Source organism: Lycorma delicatula, chromosome 4 (genome assembly GCF_047948215.1).
Source record: "Lycorma delicatula isolate Av1 chromosome 4, ASM4794821v1, whole genome shotgun sequence".
Classification (NCBI taxonomy): domain Eukaryota; kingdom Metazoa; phylum Arthropoda; class Insecta; order Hemiptera; family Fulgoridae; genus Lycorma; species Lycorma delicatula.
The window spans coordinates 156,953,384-156,972,244 of NC_134458.1; the positions used below are offsets into that span (position 1 = coordinate 156,953,384).

Sequence of the window (18,861 nt, forward strand, 5' to 3'; positions counted from 1 at the left end):
AGAAGATAGGAGGATAAAAAGTGAGATAACCAGCCAATTGCAGAGTAGAGGAAACTTCTACTAAGCTACTAAATATTTGGTTTGGTATCAAAATGAACCATGGAAGAAAAAGTTAATAATGTATAAATTATATATGTCCCTATAATTACATATGCAGACTGAAACTAAGACAATGACAGAAAAGGATTACAGCGTTTACAGGCAGGGGGAATGAGATTTTTAGAGGTATAATGTGAATAAAAAGAAGAGAAAGATTAAGGAATGCAGAGTTAAAGTAGGAATTGGAAGTGAAAAACATAAGAGAGAGCGATGGAGTCAAGTACAGTGGTTTAGGTACCTCAGGAGAATGACTGAAGACAAATAAAAGAGATGCAAGATACAGGAAAATATCCAAGAGGAAGATGGCATGGAAGATTGAGAAATGATGTAAGGAGAGAGGTAGTAATCCGGATGAAGTAGAGAGGGAGTGATTGTAGATGGACAGAGCGCACTGGTAAGGCTTTGCCAACATCCAGATCCACCATACTGGAACAGGGATGGGATGTGTATTCACTTCCTGTATTTTATTTACTTACAATTGTAAATAAATTTTAACACAAATAAAAAAAAAATATTTCATGATATAAGAGGCAATTAACACTACGAGGAAGGCAACATGTCCTTCATAAACTTCTTAATAGGATGAATCATCTTGGCAACATCACCATTGCTGTGAACACTGTTTACAGTTTTAAAGGTTGTAATTGGTTTTCAATGAGGCATGAAAATTACACAATTACTAATCACTTACTAATCTTTAAATTGACTTTTATCAATCCAGTTAAGTTGTTAGGGAAACTGACTGACTGACATTTGATAAATACTAGAATTTTTGAAAATGGATCAACCATGTAAATTGAGGAATGCCTAAATTTATGAAAATTGTGTTTTTTTTTCTAAAATATATATTTATTTATATAAATTATAAAATGTACAAAAAAATGACTATTCTAAAATTCATCAGTATAAAATTTTTTAATAAATTTGAATATGAATAATACAAGTGCACATAATACATTTATTACAATTACTAAATTTAATGTAATAATATATGTTACAATTTTAAAGTTAATAATTATCAAATCACAAAAAATCTTTTATTTTTCAAATATTAATAACAAGATTCAAGTAACGAAACATTTTTTAAATGGCACTTTTACATCTTGAACAAAGTTGAATTACAAACCCTTCTAAAAATTATAAATAATAACAATATACAATATGACTATTAAATAGACAAGAAAAAAGTATTTATATGATTAGTGTACATTATTGACTATTAATGTTAAATATACATTATAATAATATTTACTATTAATAATAATATTATTTACAAATATAATAAATAATTAATAATAAACATACAAATTTTAATTAATTTATCAATAACGTAAATTGTAACCAAAGATTAAAATAAATGACTAAATATTAATAATACAATAATTATATATATTTTCATATAATTAAAATACAACTCAATGTTTAAAATAATAATAGTGGAAATTACTAGTTAATATAAGAAAAGTTATACAGCACAACAAAAAGAGATTATTATTAGGAAAAACTTACTTCTTTGTGCAACACTTAATTTTTAGCAGTATTAAAAACAAAAAATAATAACCACTATGAAAATACATATACATACAATCATAACCAGAAGTCTTGAAAATGATTAATCTTATAGAGCAATTTGGTAACACATTAGGAATTATGAAAACAATCATACAACTTAAGTATCAGGAAAAACAAAAATCTTAAATAAAACTAAATATTTCCATACATATACACATACTCAGATATGTGTTGCCTAAGACACACACACACACACACACACACACACACACACACACACACACACACACACCCACACCCACACCCACACCCACCACACACACACACACACACACACACACACACACACACACACACACACACACACACACACACACACACACACACACACACACACACACACACACACACACACACACACACACACACACACACACACACACACACACACACACACACACACACACACACACACACACATACACACACACACACACACACACACACACACACACACACACACACACACACACACACACACATTCCATATATAATGATTAAAAGTAAAATTTTATTCATAACAGTATATAAATTTAAGTAAAAAAACAAAAATTGTTATAATGGCCCATATAAAAGTAGTAAAACTAAATAAAAAATGTATATTTTATAAGAGATTTACAAACATAACATTTTAAATATTAAAATGTAAATTTACAATAATAATATTTTATAAAACACTTTGATACGCCAAAGACATATTTTTCACTTTATCTAAATATAATAATTTAAATACATATTTAGTTCATGAATGCAAAATTTAGAAGGGAAAGAGAAAAAAAATTACACTCTTAATTTAAAAAAAAAAGAAGTTAGTTAATATTTTTGTGTTTCATTAAGATGATGTGATTTTTTTACTTCTGCAAATTAATGAATTTATAATTCTGATATATATTTATCTATTCACTTTTAATGAAAAATTAGATGGATAACGTCCATGCGTTCCAAAAAAACTTAGCTTTTTTAAATTTAGTTTTTAAAAATGATATTCTAGTACATAACACTACAAAATAATTTTTTATCTTTTTGATCAAATATAATTATTAAATTTACTAACCCTACAAAAAAACTTATGGAATAAACACAATTCTGTAGTTAAACCAGTGATTCCCAAACTTTTCTGAGTCATGGCGCCCTTTTTCAATTAAAATTTTTCCATGATGCCCTACCCTAAGTAAAAGTATGATTACTCGTATAAGTAAGAAATAAAATAAATATAAACTTTTCATTATTTTTTTTTACTTTATTAATATTAAATTAATAATTATAAATGTCTTGGTTCAATTAATTATGAAGCTTTTACAATATTTTATGGCACCGCTGTGAAGAGGCCACGGCTTCCTGGGGTGCGGTGGCACATAGTTTAGGAATCACTGACTTAAACAGAAATACATCTTTGCTATGCGCAACACTCCTTATGATATAATTATGTTCATCAGTCTTGAATGCATACAATATCAATGTTACTTACAAAGCTAACTTCTTGTAAATGTCAGTTTATATACCAATGCCATCTCTTAATAAATGAAATTCCACAAAACTTTATTAACAACAAAAAACCAAAACACACAAATTTTGACCTGGGTGAAAAACAAATTTTATTTCAAATTATAATTTTTGAGTTAATCCTAACATACTGGGTAGTATTTATCATACTACATAATATTCAATAAGATTTAATAGTTCCCATGATTATAAAATAATTAATAATGGAATCTTTGTGTTACTTAACTTTGTTATTTTTAAGTTATTTAATATGTTAAATTAAACTAAAAATATATATTTCAACTCCATGCTAAAGCTTAAGCTTTTTTCTTTTCTAGCAGGGCCTATTCTATATAATATTTAATAATTTTATAAAATTAAGAAAACAACATTGTCTTTTATTTCTAAATTGAAAATCTGTGTATTTTGTGGCAATAAATAAATAAATGTATACATATAGAAAAAACAATAATTTCCATATGGGGAACAATAACTGTCAATGTCATATGGACTTTTTTATACTGTTCATTTTGTGATACTCAGGTTGTTTTTGTGACAACTATAATAATTTGTTTAAAATACAAATGAAAAACAAAAAAATAAATGTAGTTCAAATAGATTTTTATAGATAGTTTAAATAAATTGAAGCAAAGATGCTAAAAATTGTTAACAATAAATACAACAGTATTTGGCTATACTTATAGAAAGACCATTTAATAATGGAATGTTTGTATTCTGTAAATATAATTTTAAAATTTCTGGAGTATTACATTGGGATTGAATGATAAAATGATCAGATGCAAAACAAGACATGCAGGAAGGAAAATTTTGTGATTCTCATATAAATCTAATTAAGTTTATCTTTTTTTTTCATTTTGAGGCTTGCACCAGAAAATTTAAGATATTTTTACACTTAAGAAACATCTCTGAAGAAAATTAATCAATTTTGTTTAAAAAATTTTTTTAAAAATGGTTCTGGTCAATGGGTTACTGCAGTTGTTATATAGAAATAATCAAAATTGTGCATACTGTACAATTGTACACACAAAAACTGCAGCAGTTATTCTTCTACAGGTCTACTTAGAAATTTCTTAATGTATAACAAGGGAGGAATAAAAGAAATTCAAATGGATTGATAATATCAGAAAAACTTTTTTCCCTATGTCAACAATGAATAAGATACAGTTACAGGGGGTTCCTTAATTATAATGTCCCATAGGGGATTAAAAGCCATCAGCCAATATGCGAATGCTAAGTGCCTAGTGCAAAATGCAAGACTGCACGCACATTAAGTTAAATATTTCACTCTGGAAAAAAGGTTTTTTTTTTAAATGGGCCATTACAAATAGAAAAACTCTTATAAAAATAGTTAACAAAAAACTATTTATTTATTTTTCATTTGTCAAAAAATAAAAAATAAACGGGCAATTCAAAAAGGACTTCACAACTTTAAAAGTGTATAAAAATGTATTTAGACAACTTATGGATTCGGCTGAGATCTCATTTCATTTCAAGTTTTGACTCGCATATTCATTTGTACTGAATTTGACTACCAGGGCTGTCACCAGTGTTGTTAAAAATGGATACATTTACTGGTGTAGAACATGCTCGCTGTGTATTTTGGCTTCATGATTTGCACTCAGCAACTTCAGTTCAATGTAATTTTCGTAGACGGTACAGTAAGGAGGCTCCTAGTAGGCATACAATTTACTCTTGGCACAACACTTTCATTAAGGCAGGTTGTTCTGTTAAACATACAAACTCACCAGGATGCCCACACGACCACAAAGCTGCTGTGGAACAACTCAGAGAAAGCTTTGCATGTAGTCTGAAGAAATCAACTCTATGTATGTCACGTGAGACTAGCATTCCACAAACGACTGTTTGGTGCGTATTAAGTAAACAATTGCATTTGAAACTATAGAAACTAGCAGTGGTTTAATACATTACAGATGATGAAAAAGCTGCTCGGCTGCAGTTTTGTGTGGAAATGATGGATAGAATTGATGATAATGATACATTTTTAAACAATGTAACTTTTAGTGATAAGTCAACAATTCACATCAATGGTAGGGTGAAAACCCCTAACTGTCAAATATGCAGTAGCGAAAACCCTCATGAAACAAGTAAGTGCATGATAGCTCTAAGATCAATGTTTTTTGTGCCCTAAGCAAACAAAGACTGTATGGCCCATTGTTCTTCCAGGAGGCAACTGCAAATAGTATCTGGACTTGCTTCAAAATGTTCTAATTCCTCAGTTAAATGATGACGATCAAAATGGATGCCTTTTCTATCACGAAGATGGGATACTACCTCACTACTGCCTAGAAGTTTGAGATTTTCTTGATACTTGATTCCCAGGTCAGTGGATTGGTCGTAAAGGCCCAACTGTATTTGCATGGCCACGTCGCTCCCCAGATTTAACCCTGCTAGATTTTTTTCTTGTGGGGTTTTATTAAATACCGACTTTATGTACCACCTTTGCCTGCTGATCTTGTTGAGCTAAGACTTTGAATTAATGTTGCAGCTTCAAAGATAATGGCCGACTTGCTGACTACAGTCTGGAATGAAATCAACTTCAGGTGGGATGTATGTCGCATTAAGAAATCATATCTAACCAAAGTGAATGTTGGGTGACAAACTTGATATGTTTTTCTATAAAATGAGACCTCAACTGAAAGTACTATAATGATAAGAGTAACTGTAAGTTATCTCAATACATTTTTATATGTTTTTAAAGTTGTGAAATCCTTTTTGAATCGTCTGGTACACCTTAGAAAAATCAAAAATATTTACCATTGTGGGTTTCTTTTTTTCTCATAATGATATACGAAGACTAACAATAAGAAAGAAATCCATATCAGTAATTTTTCTTGCTACTTTTGAATAATATTTTATGGCTTCTGTTTTAAAAATAAAAACATATTAACTTAAAAATATTTATTAATGTCAGTATAAGAGATTATTGCTAGACTACTTCTTCAAAAAGTTATTTTATAATAAAACAATAGTTATTCAATAATTTATTCTTTATTGTTTACTTATGACTTTGATAACCAAAAAGGACATCAAAAAAAAATCTTATTAAAAAGATTAAATACCTCAAAATGTTAGCAAAAATCCATTCCAAGAATAAAATCTGGAACTAAAGGGTTTCAACTGGATATAAAATGATCAGTTACCAAAATGACATTCGGCATGGCATAATCCTTTATATGACACTGATTGAAGTTCCTTGTTGACCAGAGGAAATTTCTTTAGCCAATCCATCTTCTGCAATCGCTGCCACTGCAGCTGCTGCTTTAGCTGCTGATTCTTCTTCCTTTTCTTTTTTAAATAGAAGTGGGAACATGCCTAATAAACACCCAATTGTTACTCCAATTACACGGCCCTGAATAAAAAAGAAAATATAAATATATAACAAATGTTATCAAATTGTTTTTAAGTTTTAACCAAAATTTTTGAAATTTTTTTTAACCAACAGATTTCTTTTATCCATGAAACAGGAATGAAAATGGAATATATACATATAATTACTCAAATAAGTAAAAAAAATGATAAACATAAGATATAAATCAGCTAACGTACATAATTTAATGTTCACAATTTTGAAGCTTTTGTTGTAAACATTCTTGTTGTTAGTACACTAAATTCATGAACTTTACTTAGTTACAACTGGCAAAAACATTTTAAAAAAATCATGTGTAATGAAATAAAAACCATATAAAATTTTCCCGATGGGCCTGCCTTTTTTCAAGTATTCTATAACCAGAATGTCTGGATGAACAGGCTAAACATTGATACAATGATCAGTTCTAATTATAAAAATCTATTAAAGAAAATTATAAAGAGCAATAGAAAAGAATTATTTCACACATTCATAAGTAGATAAATTCTACAAATGGAATTCTTTTATAATACCCAAAAAAGGTACAGCTCAACTAATATTAGTTTTTTTGTCAAGAAAATCTATTTTTTATTACCTCAAAGGATCCACAAGCCATTGCTCGTGGCATACTTATAAACAAAAACAATTCGTTTCCATTTGAGATATTACCTTCCACTTCATGATTAAAATTGTAAAATTTTAAAGCTGCATTTTACAAATAAACCATTTAATACAATTTTAATCAGTCTATTTTTATGCTGACCATTATATTTCTGTACATATTTCAGGAATTGTCATTAATTTTTATAAAATCACTGGAGAATAATAAATTAAATCATTCATAAATTAAAAAGAAATCTTGCATTTATTTATTTTAGGGATCTGCAAGTAAAATTCTCACAAAATTAAAAAAAATAAATATGTTTAATTGATTTTACAGAATAATTGTAATTTTAAGTCTTATAATATGGGCAGTCTAAACAATTACAAATCAATTCTCACTACATTGTACATTATCTATTCCTTGTTTCAACATTACTTACTTTCCACTGTTTGATATTTGGCCACCATCGATTAAAAAATGATAAAAAGTTACATATACTTATACATTTTTAAATAGATAAGGGATAGGAATAGAAGCCTGGTTTAACTTGGTTGGCATCTCAGTAACTACTTTTGCTTTTTTTGCAATCCCCAGCTAGCAAACAAAGCCCTTGGACAGTCCCATAGGCAAACAGGACTGCAATCTGAATAAGTGCCAATTGAGGCAGCACAAATAGGCTACCAGATGATCTCAATGTAAAACCGAACATGAAACCATAGTAACTGATGACCCAATACTATTGTTCTTATACAAGAAAGAAGGAATAAAAGATAAGGAAATGAGATCAACCTGAAAGACTGCCTCTGAGCAGTATAGTTAACCATCTACTCTGGATCATATCTTTAATAAGTACTGTAAGTATCTGTACTTATTCAAAATTATATCTTAGTTTTTGTTGTTTTCTATGTTGTTTAAAAAATTAAGTTTCAAAATGTTAACTTAATTCATATTTTTATCTTTTTTAAAGTGAGACTGATTGTTAATTTTTAAACAGTTCTAAATAAAAAGATTTTTGCTACAAAAGCATATTTGGAAATTTTATTTAATTAACTTTGAAATTTAAAAATGAATTTTAAATGAAATATGTTTGCTTGCTTTCAGTAGAATTCAAAATGTTAGGGATAATATATATTTTTTTCTCTTTTTAAACATCCCCAAGGGAACTGGTCCCTGCCGGTCAGACATAACTCGGTTGCCTTGGGGTGTTGTGGCAGATCCTGGCCCGTCTAGCTTGGCCCAAACCAGAGGCCACCCACCGAGGTCACCCTGGATTACAAGGACGCCCTGACTCCCTGTTCTGGACAGCCAAGATGTCCCTCCTCAGGAGGACTATGTCCCCATTCCTATCCCCTGCCAGGATCCAGGCACACATTGCGCATGCCCTTTCTCTTACTCGCGTCCTCTCATACCGCAAGGGTCCCCCATGCCATCATCAGAAGCACCCAAACTCCCTCCCTGCTCTTGCATGCAGGCAAGCCAGGATGTCCTAGAAAGGAGGCTGCCTACCTGGCCCTACATGTTGCCATGCTTCGGATGTTTTTTTTTCTTATGGGATACTATTTTTTATTTTAGGAATATTATTTTAGTTCTTATTTATTCATTCTGCACAATGATTTTGAAAAAGAGTAAATAAGAATGTTAATACAAAGTAAGAGATTATAAAAAAAAAATATATAAATAAAGACTGCACATAAAAATTATTCAGATATTGAATTTATTAGTAATAAGCAAAGTAAGTTACTATTATTATAAATAAAATTTAAATTGCTGTTAAAATTAAGTGTTCAGTGTTTTATCAACTACTACAGAAAGGAAAGAAGTTTTTGTTTAATACTGGTTTTAAGACAATAATTTTATACATGTACACACTTTGATAATCATCCCAAGATAAGTAAATGTTATTTATCAAATAAAATTATGTAGTAAAATTTCAAATTAAATTGAAAAAAAATATTTAGCAAAACTGCATTTAGAGTACTACAAGTTTATTGCACTTGCAGCTACAATGAAGAATAAAATTATTACTTTTCAGAATATTGCAACTCTTTACAATTTACTTTTCACTTTGATTCAAATATATTTGAAAAGGATGTAGTTTTTAAAACTGTTAAACATATTCATTAGCAATTTTTGGATGAGAAGAAGAAATACTGGTATTGTAGGGATAAAAGATTTATGTCAGTTGACATTTGCACTGAATACATGGAACAAATCGGTTTTGCATTTATTTTTCATCAAGATTAACTGATAAAATTTTTTATTTTCTTTTTACCTCTCACACATTTGAAAAGCTCATTCTGCATGGAAGTTAAAATATGTTTTTTTTTTCATAATTAAAGATAAAACAAGAGAAGATATGAAGGAATAAACACATAAAGTTTTTCTAGGAATGATGTGTAATCAACTGTGGGTCTGGAAACTACATGAAAGTTTTTGAAAAAAAGACCAATTTTTTTAATAAAATTTTATTATTTACCTCATAGATCTACTAATGTTGTTCCTTTTTAAGTAAAAAGTAGGGTGGTAAGCAATTGACTGTTGTTAGGCTTGTTTGATTGTTGAAGGGTTGAGCGGTCATCAACTGTTGTTTTTCCAAATAATTCTTTTTTTCACATTATTGATGCAAAAGCTGGCTGTCATTGTGCAACATCAAACTGGTTTTCCCACAACTCAAACCTCTTCCTAGGTATAGCAGCATTCCTCAAATGTCTTAAAATTTCTAGACAGATCTCCTTGGTAACAGTTTGACTATGTGGAATGATAAAGAAATTAACTCATCACCCTGATATTAGATATTAACAATTCATGCAGTTTTCATCAGCAACGTGCAATGTCTGCAACTTGGATTCAACATCATAGCCATAGACCTACGGGTAATTACCTGTTACTATGTTTATCAGAAAATTTTTATCAACACTGGTAGAGTCAAGCAGTTCTTGATTGATTTTGCATGGATCTTCTCAGCAATTTCTCAAACAGTTAAATGATAATCTTCATGAATCATGGTTGAACTGCTTTGATGTAACCACCGTTTGTTAACATGAAACATGGATATTTTCTGGTCTCTTTAAAACAAGTGAACCATTCATTGCTACGCATTCAGCTCATATAATCTTTCCTGTATGCTTGCTTAAGCAACTGAAATGTTCCTGTAAAATTTTTACTAAGTTCAAATCAAGCAATGCACTCATGTTGTTCTCTTCAAGATTTCTTATCTTCACTTTGTAACAATTTTATAAGAAGTTACTGTACATGCTTACTCCAGCTGTAGTAGTTTGTTGCCTAAAAATTGCACCATGATGCAACAACAAACAGGGTTGAGTTTTCATAGCTTGCTGTTAAACAATACCACCTGTTGCAACACACTCCAACAAATTGGTCCAGCATTACAAAAGGTTGGAGAGCTATTACAAAAATTTGATCTTTTTTTAATGAGAATCCATACCCTAAGGCAACAGACTTTCGATACTGCTTCCAAAAGATTGGATTAACCAATAGTTCTTTCCGTTCATGTGACAACTTTAAGTCACAACTAAATATTATAATATAAAACCATTGTATATTTCAAAATGAAAACTATTTGTTACATATTTTCTAAGAATTAATAAGAAGACATCCCAAGGTCTAAACCTGTTTGGGAATTTTCCAATAGGTTGTTAAGAGCTGGAAGCTGGTCAACAGGTTAAACCCATTTTCACAATCTTAAAATTATGTTCTTAGACTCTCTCTATAGTATCACAGAAAGAAAAAAAGAAACATCATCCTGGTGAAATATGAATTCCCTGACCATTTTCAAAAACTTGGTCCTATTGACATTTTTTTAATACTTTAAGGCAGAAGATTAAGAAATTTTGAAGCTAAATATGAGTAAAATTTCTTATAAATTATTAATCTATGTCTAGGTACAAATTTATCCAACACATTCCTTAATATCTGAGTTTCTTCTCTTTCATTTCTGTGTTCTTTACTACTTCTGTCAAAAAACACCTGTAAATACTTTTGTAGATATACATGTTCCTAAATGGTGCTATCCTAAGGATTCTAAATAAGGATCTTGTGTGCTCAATTCTAAGCTTAATCATTATAATTCGAATAAATGATTTTCGTAGAGTAATTAAAGCCTTTAAACTTGAATAAGTACCTCCCCAAATAACTAGTCCATATTCAAATTCTGAACTAATACATTCAAAATAGAGAGTTCTTAATAGATCAATATCGCATAAGAATTCTGAGCATATAAAAAATGTTTAGGTAACCAAGCATTTTTAACTTGATGTAACTGATTTGACTTTTCCAACTTAAATTAGCATTAATTAGAATACTGAGATATTTTATTTCTTTTACCAATTCTAATGAAGGACAATCACAGTTCAAATTTTGACATGCTATACTAAAGTATTTCAGGGGAGATGGTATAGCATTAATTAGAATACTGAGGTATTTTATTTCTTTTACCAATTCTAATGAAGGACAATCACAGTTCAAATTTTGACATGCTATACTAAAGTATTTCAGGGGAGATGGTAAAGACATATGATCAGCATTAAAAAGTATATATTTTGTTTAAATTATCATTAGGCTCATTATCATGAAATTATTAGTAAATCAGATTTTCAGAAATTTAATATCAGTTTGCATATTATTTGTTAATTCTTTGATCATTCTTACCTTGTAACTTAAGGCAATGTCATCTGCAAATGTAACATTGTCCTTAAATTTGCCATTGCATAGATTGTTTGTATATACTAGAAACAATGAGCCTGACAGAACAGAGCCCTCTGGGATGCCACATAATACAGCTTCTTCACTAATTTCTTCACTCACTCTAGTGCATTGGGTGTAGCCTGACAGAAAAGAGATAAGCCATTGTGCAATGTCTCTTACTCCTGTGTTATACAGTCTATATAGTAGGACTGTGTGGTTTACAGTGTCAAAGGCTTTCATCATGTCAATGAATAGTCCAGCAAAATACTCTCTTTGTTGATTCCATCATATATTTGCTCTGTAAAACTAAGTAATGCTTCTGTGTTTATATTTTCACAGAAACCAAACCGATTTTCAGACTAATTTTTCAATTATTTCAGAAAACATTGATAGCAAGGCAATTTAAACAGGTTGATAATTAAAAGGATTATGTCTACCTTCCTTTTTAAAAAGTGGAACAATTGCTTTCTTTAAATCAACAGGAAATTCACCAGAAGATAGGCTAAAATTAACCAATACTATAGGCTAAAATACTTTCATATATGTTCTTAATTAGTACAGGAACAAAATTAACATAGCCTGGTGCTTTGTGACTTTGCAATGCAAGTATAATGGATTTAATTTCAAGTTTTGTTACTGGGTGTAAAAAAAGTGAGTTCTGGATATAAATGTCTCTTAAAACATCATCATGCCTATCAGAAGAATTAAATACAGCTCTATCATTAGTTCTTTTTTGATTCCTAAGGTTATTAACTATGTTATAGAAATAAGTATTAACTATATTGGAAACATCTTTTTGACAAGCCACAAAGTACTGTTCTCATCTTTCAGAAAAATTTTCTCATTCCATTTTGAGTCTTTCCCAGAACTTCATTAACAAGATTCCATTGACTTTTCAGGTTACACTTTGCCAACAAATTTTACTTTCCCATACAAATTTTTAATGCTTATTTTTTGCATCATCAATTTTATTTTGCAGTTCATTTTTATACTCTCTACGATTGTTTCAGTGCCATATCGTTTTGATTCTTAACACATTTTTTAAAATGTTTTTTATATAAAGTATTTTTCTTATTAATACTATCAAGAAGCACATTATTTGTACGGGGTTTAAGCTTCTTTCATTTATTTCCCCAATTATTAATTGGTTTATATGATTTAGATATGCTCACTTACAATTTTTCTAAATTATGGAATACCAATGATACACTAGTTGCATACACTGGGTTCCAGTCAGTGGTGTAAATTAACTTGTTTAAGATCTGGTAATTTGGGCTAGATAAATATAAACCTTAAATATATATAAATATTTATTAATTTAAGAGCAAGATAACTAAGAGAATTTACTCAGGAACTAATTGTAATTAAATAAACAGCAACATTACTTGCACATTTTGGTTACTAAACAATCACCATCAAGTGTTAAAATGAAATAGTAAAAATAAACATAAAACGCAAAACCAAAAATTAAATTAATAAATAACAGAAAAGTAACAAACCAATATAAAAAACTTTTTGAACTAAATTTATAAAATAAAAAAATAAAACTCAAAATTTAATACTGTCTTGCTAAGATCAGTCCAAAGCAGAAATCAAAAGGTTAGTTTTAACAGTACAGTATACCAACTAAACTCTGTACGTGACTGTCCACTTCATCTTCTTTGATTCACATCCATATTTTAAATAAATATTTTACTTCATACTTATTGAGGTCAAACAATTTATTGTGTATTCAAATGTTCTTTTACTTTATAAATATAGATAAACTAAACATTCTTGTATTGTTTCATCACTGTGCATTTTGCTTGATTGTTATTTTAATTTATTTTTACTAATTTATATTCTGTTTATTCTTCAATCAGGCTACCAGTGAACAACTTACACGAAAATCTTATGACAAAATAATAAAAATATTTTCTTTCTAATTATTTAAAAACACATACCAAATTAGCTGCCCTTCTTGAAGAAGGCATATCGAGTTGTATCGGTGATAAGTTTGGTGGTCTAAAACCAATTTTTGAGACTGCACGCTCAACATAAAATGCAGATCCAATACCAAGAATATCAGATAATGTGTTACCAAGTGCAGCTGCAGCCATTGTAGATATGGTGATAACAGATCCAACATACAATTCTATATAATCACCCTATTAAAATAAATAAAATAAAATATATTTATAATTATCAATATATATATATATATATATTAGTTTTAAAACAGTCATAAACATTTTATATCATTTTAGATAATTTGGATACCTTTGGGAAGAACAAAATTAAATTCTATGAGTGTGTAATTAATTACTAGAAATTGATAATTGGATTTCTTCCACAGAGCTGAACAAAATTAATTCATTCATATTTCATAAATTTTAAGACAACCTTTTGTTATATCGGCTCACATGGATTCAACTTTTAGACAAGACTTTGTGACTGCTCACCTGTTTATGATAATTTTGATTACAATATTAAAGCTTATTTTGCACATTTACCAGATTAAATCAGAATATACAGTGGGAAGGCTATTCTGAAACTAACTGGCTGCTGAAAATAAACCTATGCTGAAGCAACCAACACAGCACATGTTTACATTTACCATCAATATTGCACACCCATCACTATTCATTCTGCAGCAAAACACTGCTGCAGAATAAATGGCCAAACATTGATAAAGCAGCAGTCAATTAAATATGAAAATTGTTACTGTTGCTCCAAATTAATAAAGGTGTATGACATAATTAATTTTTTTTCAAGTGAAAGAATGCAGCGATTGGAAAGACTGATGAAGGCAACTCAAGCAGGTATTATTAAACCAGAAAGTGTAGGCCATAATGCTTTGGAAGAAGTGAATTTCCCTGACAAAATTTTGGAATTTGAAGCCAGTATAATATCAGATTATTGTGGAATGGTGAAGACGCGATTGATGATCAATTCAAAACAACTGATGGTTGAAGAGTACTGTTTTTTACATGACAATGCTTAACCTCATAGCAAAGGCTTCACTTGAATAGTTCTAGATTTTCAACTAAACCCCTACATCCCTAAAGACTACCTTTCATCAAGATGAATATTTGATAGATTAAAAATGATAGAACACAACTTTTCTTACCAACTGATCGAAAGATAATTCTGGGATAGCCTTGTACCTGCAGCATGCTGCCAGCAACTGACAGAATACACAGGGAGAATTATATGATAAATTAAATATGATTTTCGTGAGTGAAAAATAAGTTCATTTATTTATAAAATGCCTCTAATAAACAACTGATTTTATGATTAAGAAATAACCTCACAAAACGCACAAACGGTCCTTTTCAGGGCCCATCACTCCAAAAACCTTCAACAGCCCTTTCCACGGCTACCACAAGGTTTTAAAGTGGCATGTCCTGTCGGAAACATTCGGCAACAATATATATATATATATATATATATAGTCACACTACCGTAACTCGATTACCTATAACTCGAAAATTTCTACAATTCAAAATTTGTTCTAATTTCCGACCGACCGTATTGTATAACGTTACACAGAAATATAATTTGTTTAACTCGAAAAATCCTATAAGTCGAAGTAAAAATTTCATTAGTTTATTACAAGAAATAAAATAAAAAAACCCAAGTTTTAGTCTTATTTTCATTTCAGAAATATGAAACAAGCATGATTCACTTCCTGTACTATGCAATAACAAAAAAGGTTGAATCAACATACAATAAAGGGGAAGCAAAATCTTATACATCATGCGTCAGTATTCACCGAAACTCGTTATTTGGTATATATATTAAAACATGTTACATCCATAATGTTATATTAAAACATTATGGATAATTTAAAATACTTTTATTGATTTTCCATTAACTGGAACATCACTTGTTCACTAAAACAAAATTTTATGAAATATTAGAAAAAATTTATGGACTGAAATTTTTTGTATAACTAAAACTACAAATGAAATTGAAGAGCATTAAACAAATCTCTCCAAATAAAAAATTATGGTGGTGTAAGTGAATTTTAATTTGATACAAATGAAATAAAAAAGTATTGTTTTTAAATATTAAAAGTTTTTTAATAAACAAAAATGAGATGTTTAAAATTGTTAGAAGTAATAAATTACTATACATTTTACAAAAAAATAAAAAATAAGCTCTTCAACTTATAACACAATCCATACTGATCTCTTTCCAAAGATTTTCACAAGGAGGAGTGTCTTATATGCACTTCATGAGAAAATTCTGCAAGAGCCATATGCACTATCCAGTGTATGTGTGTGTGGAGATTTATCTTCAAAAATATTTATGTTGTTTTCCTCCTAAAATTGATTTATTTATAGTAACTCACTATTTTGGTACTTTGCCCTAACTTTACAGCTTCTAATTTTCCAAGAGATTTTCCAGGAAAGATGTAATAAATTCTAAGAGATCCAAACTGTACTATTGCAGACTAAGTCCATTAATCCATAGTAACCGACTGTTTAATAGCTAATAACAAATGATGATCCTTGATCTAGGAAACTGTGTGATTGAATTTTAATACAATACTTTTTCATATTATTGTCATTTCATTTTTTCCAAAATATTTGTAATCTATTCCAAATAAAAATTATTTATTATTATTTATACTTTGAATATTTTGCTCCAGAGGCTAAAGTATTTTACACCTTTTGACAAGTTACAATTGCTATTGATTTGCATTGTTAACAACAATAAAATATATCTTTTTAGAATCAACTTTAAAAAATACATTAAAAAGTAAAATAATATTACATTGTACTTTTTACATTGATCTGATATAAAAAAAAAACAAATAATGGTTTATCTTGGCTATCACAAAGTGAGAACTGAGGATGTCAAGACTGAGAATATGTATTAATTTTTACCTTATATGAGGGAGTACCAAAAAATAACTGGCATCTGTATGTGGCATGCAGTATAGACATAGTTGTGAATTCTACTGTAAGGTGTATCAAGCTTAGAGTATTCTGAGTTTGGCATTGATCTGTACTGTTTGTAAGGCATTCCATGTCAGTTTTTCTTGGTGCTTTTTAAATATGTTCTGTGATAGATGTAAAGAGTAGAGAGTCTGTAATATATTTTGTTTCCTCTTATGGAAGATGGCTGCTGTATCAATAGTGACACAGCAGAATGCTTTTAAAGAAGCATTAAATAAAACACATCTATGAGTGGTTTTCATTTATCAAATGAGGGGAATGACAAACATTTTGAAAAAATTTGCAATGCAATTTATGAAGACGTTGGACTACTGAAGAAATTTCTGAATTGACTTGTGTCTGAGTTCTTGGTAATAGATTTTAATAGATGATTTGAACATAAAATGCTTTGCTGCAAAATTTGTACCTCGGCTACTGATAGATCATAAAATCAGTCGTGTTAATGTGTCTCATGATTTGAAGGGCAAATTTTAAAATTGTTTGCATTCCCTTTCTGAAGTTGTGACAGCTGATGAGAGTTTGTAATAAGATTATGACTCAGAAAAGAAACAACAATTTGGAAATTATCAAATCTACAGAGACCAAAAAAACTATGGCAAACTCAATCAAATATAAAAACAATGTTGTTTTGCTTTTTTGATGTGAATGGGATTGTTACAGAATTTGTTCTTCTTGGACAGAGAGTAAATTGGCATTTCCACCTGTATGTGTTGAGAAGATTGTTCGAGATGAAAACACAAAGTAATGTGGGAATGGTGATTGGTTTCTACATAATGGTAACACCTTGTCTATTCTGCTATCTGCATAGAACAGTTATCATAAACTAAGATGACTATTGATCCTCATATGCCCTAATTACCTGTTCTTTCTCTATGTGACATTTTCTTAGTTTCGTGAAAGAAAAAAAAAACAATGGGAAGTGTTTTTATACCATAGGGGAAGTCAAAGTTAAATCACTGCAGGCCTTGGGGAATCTTCAATTTTAGGAATACTAGTGATTTTGGACTATATATTATTATATTATCACAATCCAATACTTCTTTAAGATTAAGGCAAAAAAATAAAATTACCTTCAAATTGTTTACATGACCATGCAAATTTTTTGTTAAAAAATAAATCTAGTTAAGTTATATGAAGAGACTTTTTTCACAGAATGATCAAAGGAAACTTTTTTTACAAAATGAAAAAGAATATAAAAAATTGGTGCATTTAGTTATGGAATTAAGTTTTGGCAGAAAAAGATAATTACACTGAAGTTTAATAAAAAAAAACCCTTTTTTTAAAATTAGTTAATTAAATGAACTCATGGCAACTTGAAAATTTTTGAATCCAAACAACCTCTGAAATTCCATACCTAATTGAAAAATTTTTATTTAAAAAAATATTTTATAATATTCTATAATAAATAATTTTATGTGTTCTTTAGAGTGTTCATTTTTATGTGTTCATTAGAGTATTACATAGACCTCTTTTTTATATTAGCCTACTTATATTTACATTTAATGGTATCTAAACTTTTTTTTTTTATAAAATACATGGAAATAAGAAACAAATGTTTAATACTTTCAACCTTCTTGAAGGTATGTGTTTTAACATACAATGTCAGCAGCAAAGAGAGTTCCCAAACTTATGAAAAGATGTCTTGGAATTTTCTAAATTGGAGTGATTTTTTTTATAAAAAAGAAACAGATTAACGGAATAAAAATGAAAGCACTTACAATTTTAAACAACTTGGGGTAGGAAATGATTTTTTTTAATTTCCCTCTCCAGAATGCAATAAACAAAAACATTAAACATTCAAAGCATTAAATATTCTTTTTTGAATTGATTCTAAACAATTTTTTTATTATGAAAATATTTACTGGTTTACGAGCACAAATTAAATAAATTAATAAAGATTAATAATGTAATTTATCATACTTTTACACTAATTTATTACTTACACAAATAATCATGAAGAAATTATCAAGAAAACCAAATCCAATAAATGGCGAAGCATTGTGAATTGCAACTGAAAAATACAAGCATATTAAATACTTAAAAAGTAATCATAAAATAACTAGCTA

At 29.1% G+C, this 18,861-nt stretch overlaps 1 protein-coding gene across 1 annotated transcript in view; it reads right to left on the bottom strand.

The window, feature by feature from the left end:
* Positions 1-2,087: 2,087 nt before the first annotated feature.
* The window catches only part of LOC142324008 (uncharacterized), a 54,706-nt gene continuing 37,932 nt past the window's right edge, over positions 2,088-18,861 (bottom strand). Inside the window, exons 4-6 of the mRNA XM_075364553.1 lie at positions 18,739-18,806; positions 13,793-13,996; positions 2,088-6,544 (exon numbers count right to left, since the gene is read on the bottom strand). Coding sequence (XP_075220668.1) covers positions 6,365-6,544; positions 13,793-13,996; positions 18,739-18,806 — 452 coding nt within the window. The 3' untranslated portion in view covers positions 2,088-6,364. The remainder of the gene's footprint in view (positions 6,545-13,792; positions 13,997-18,738; positions 18,807-18,861) is intronic.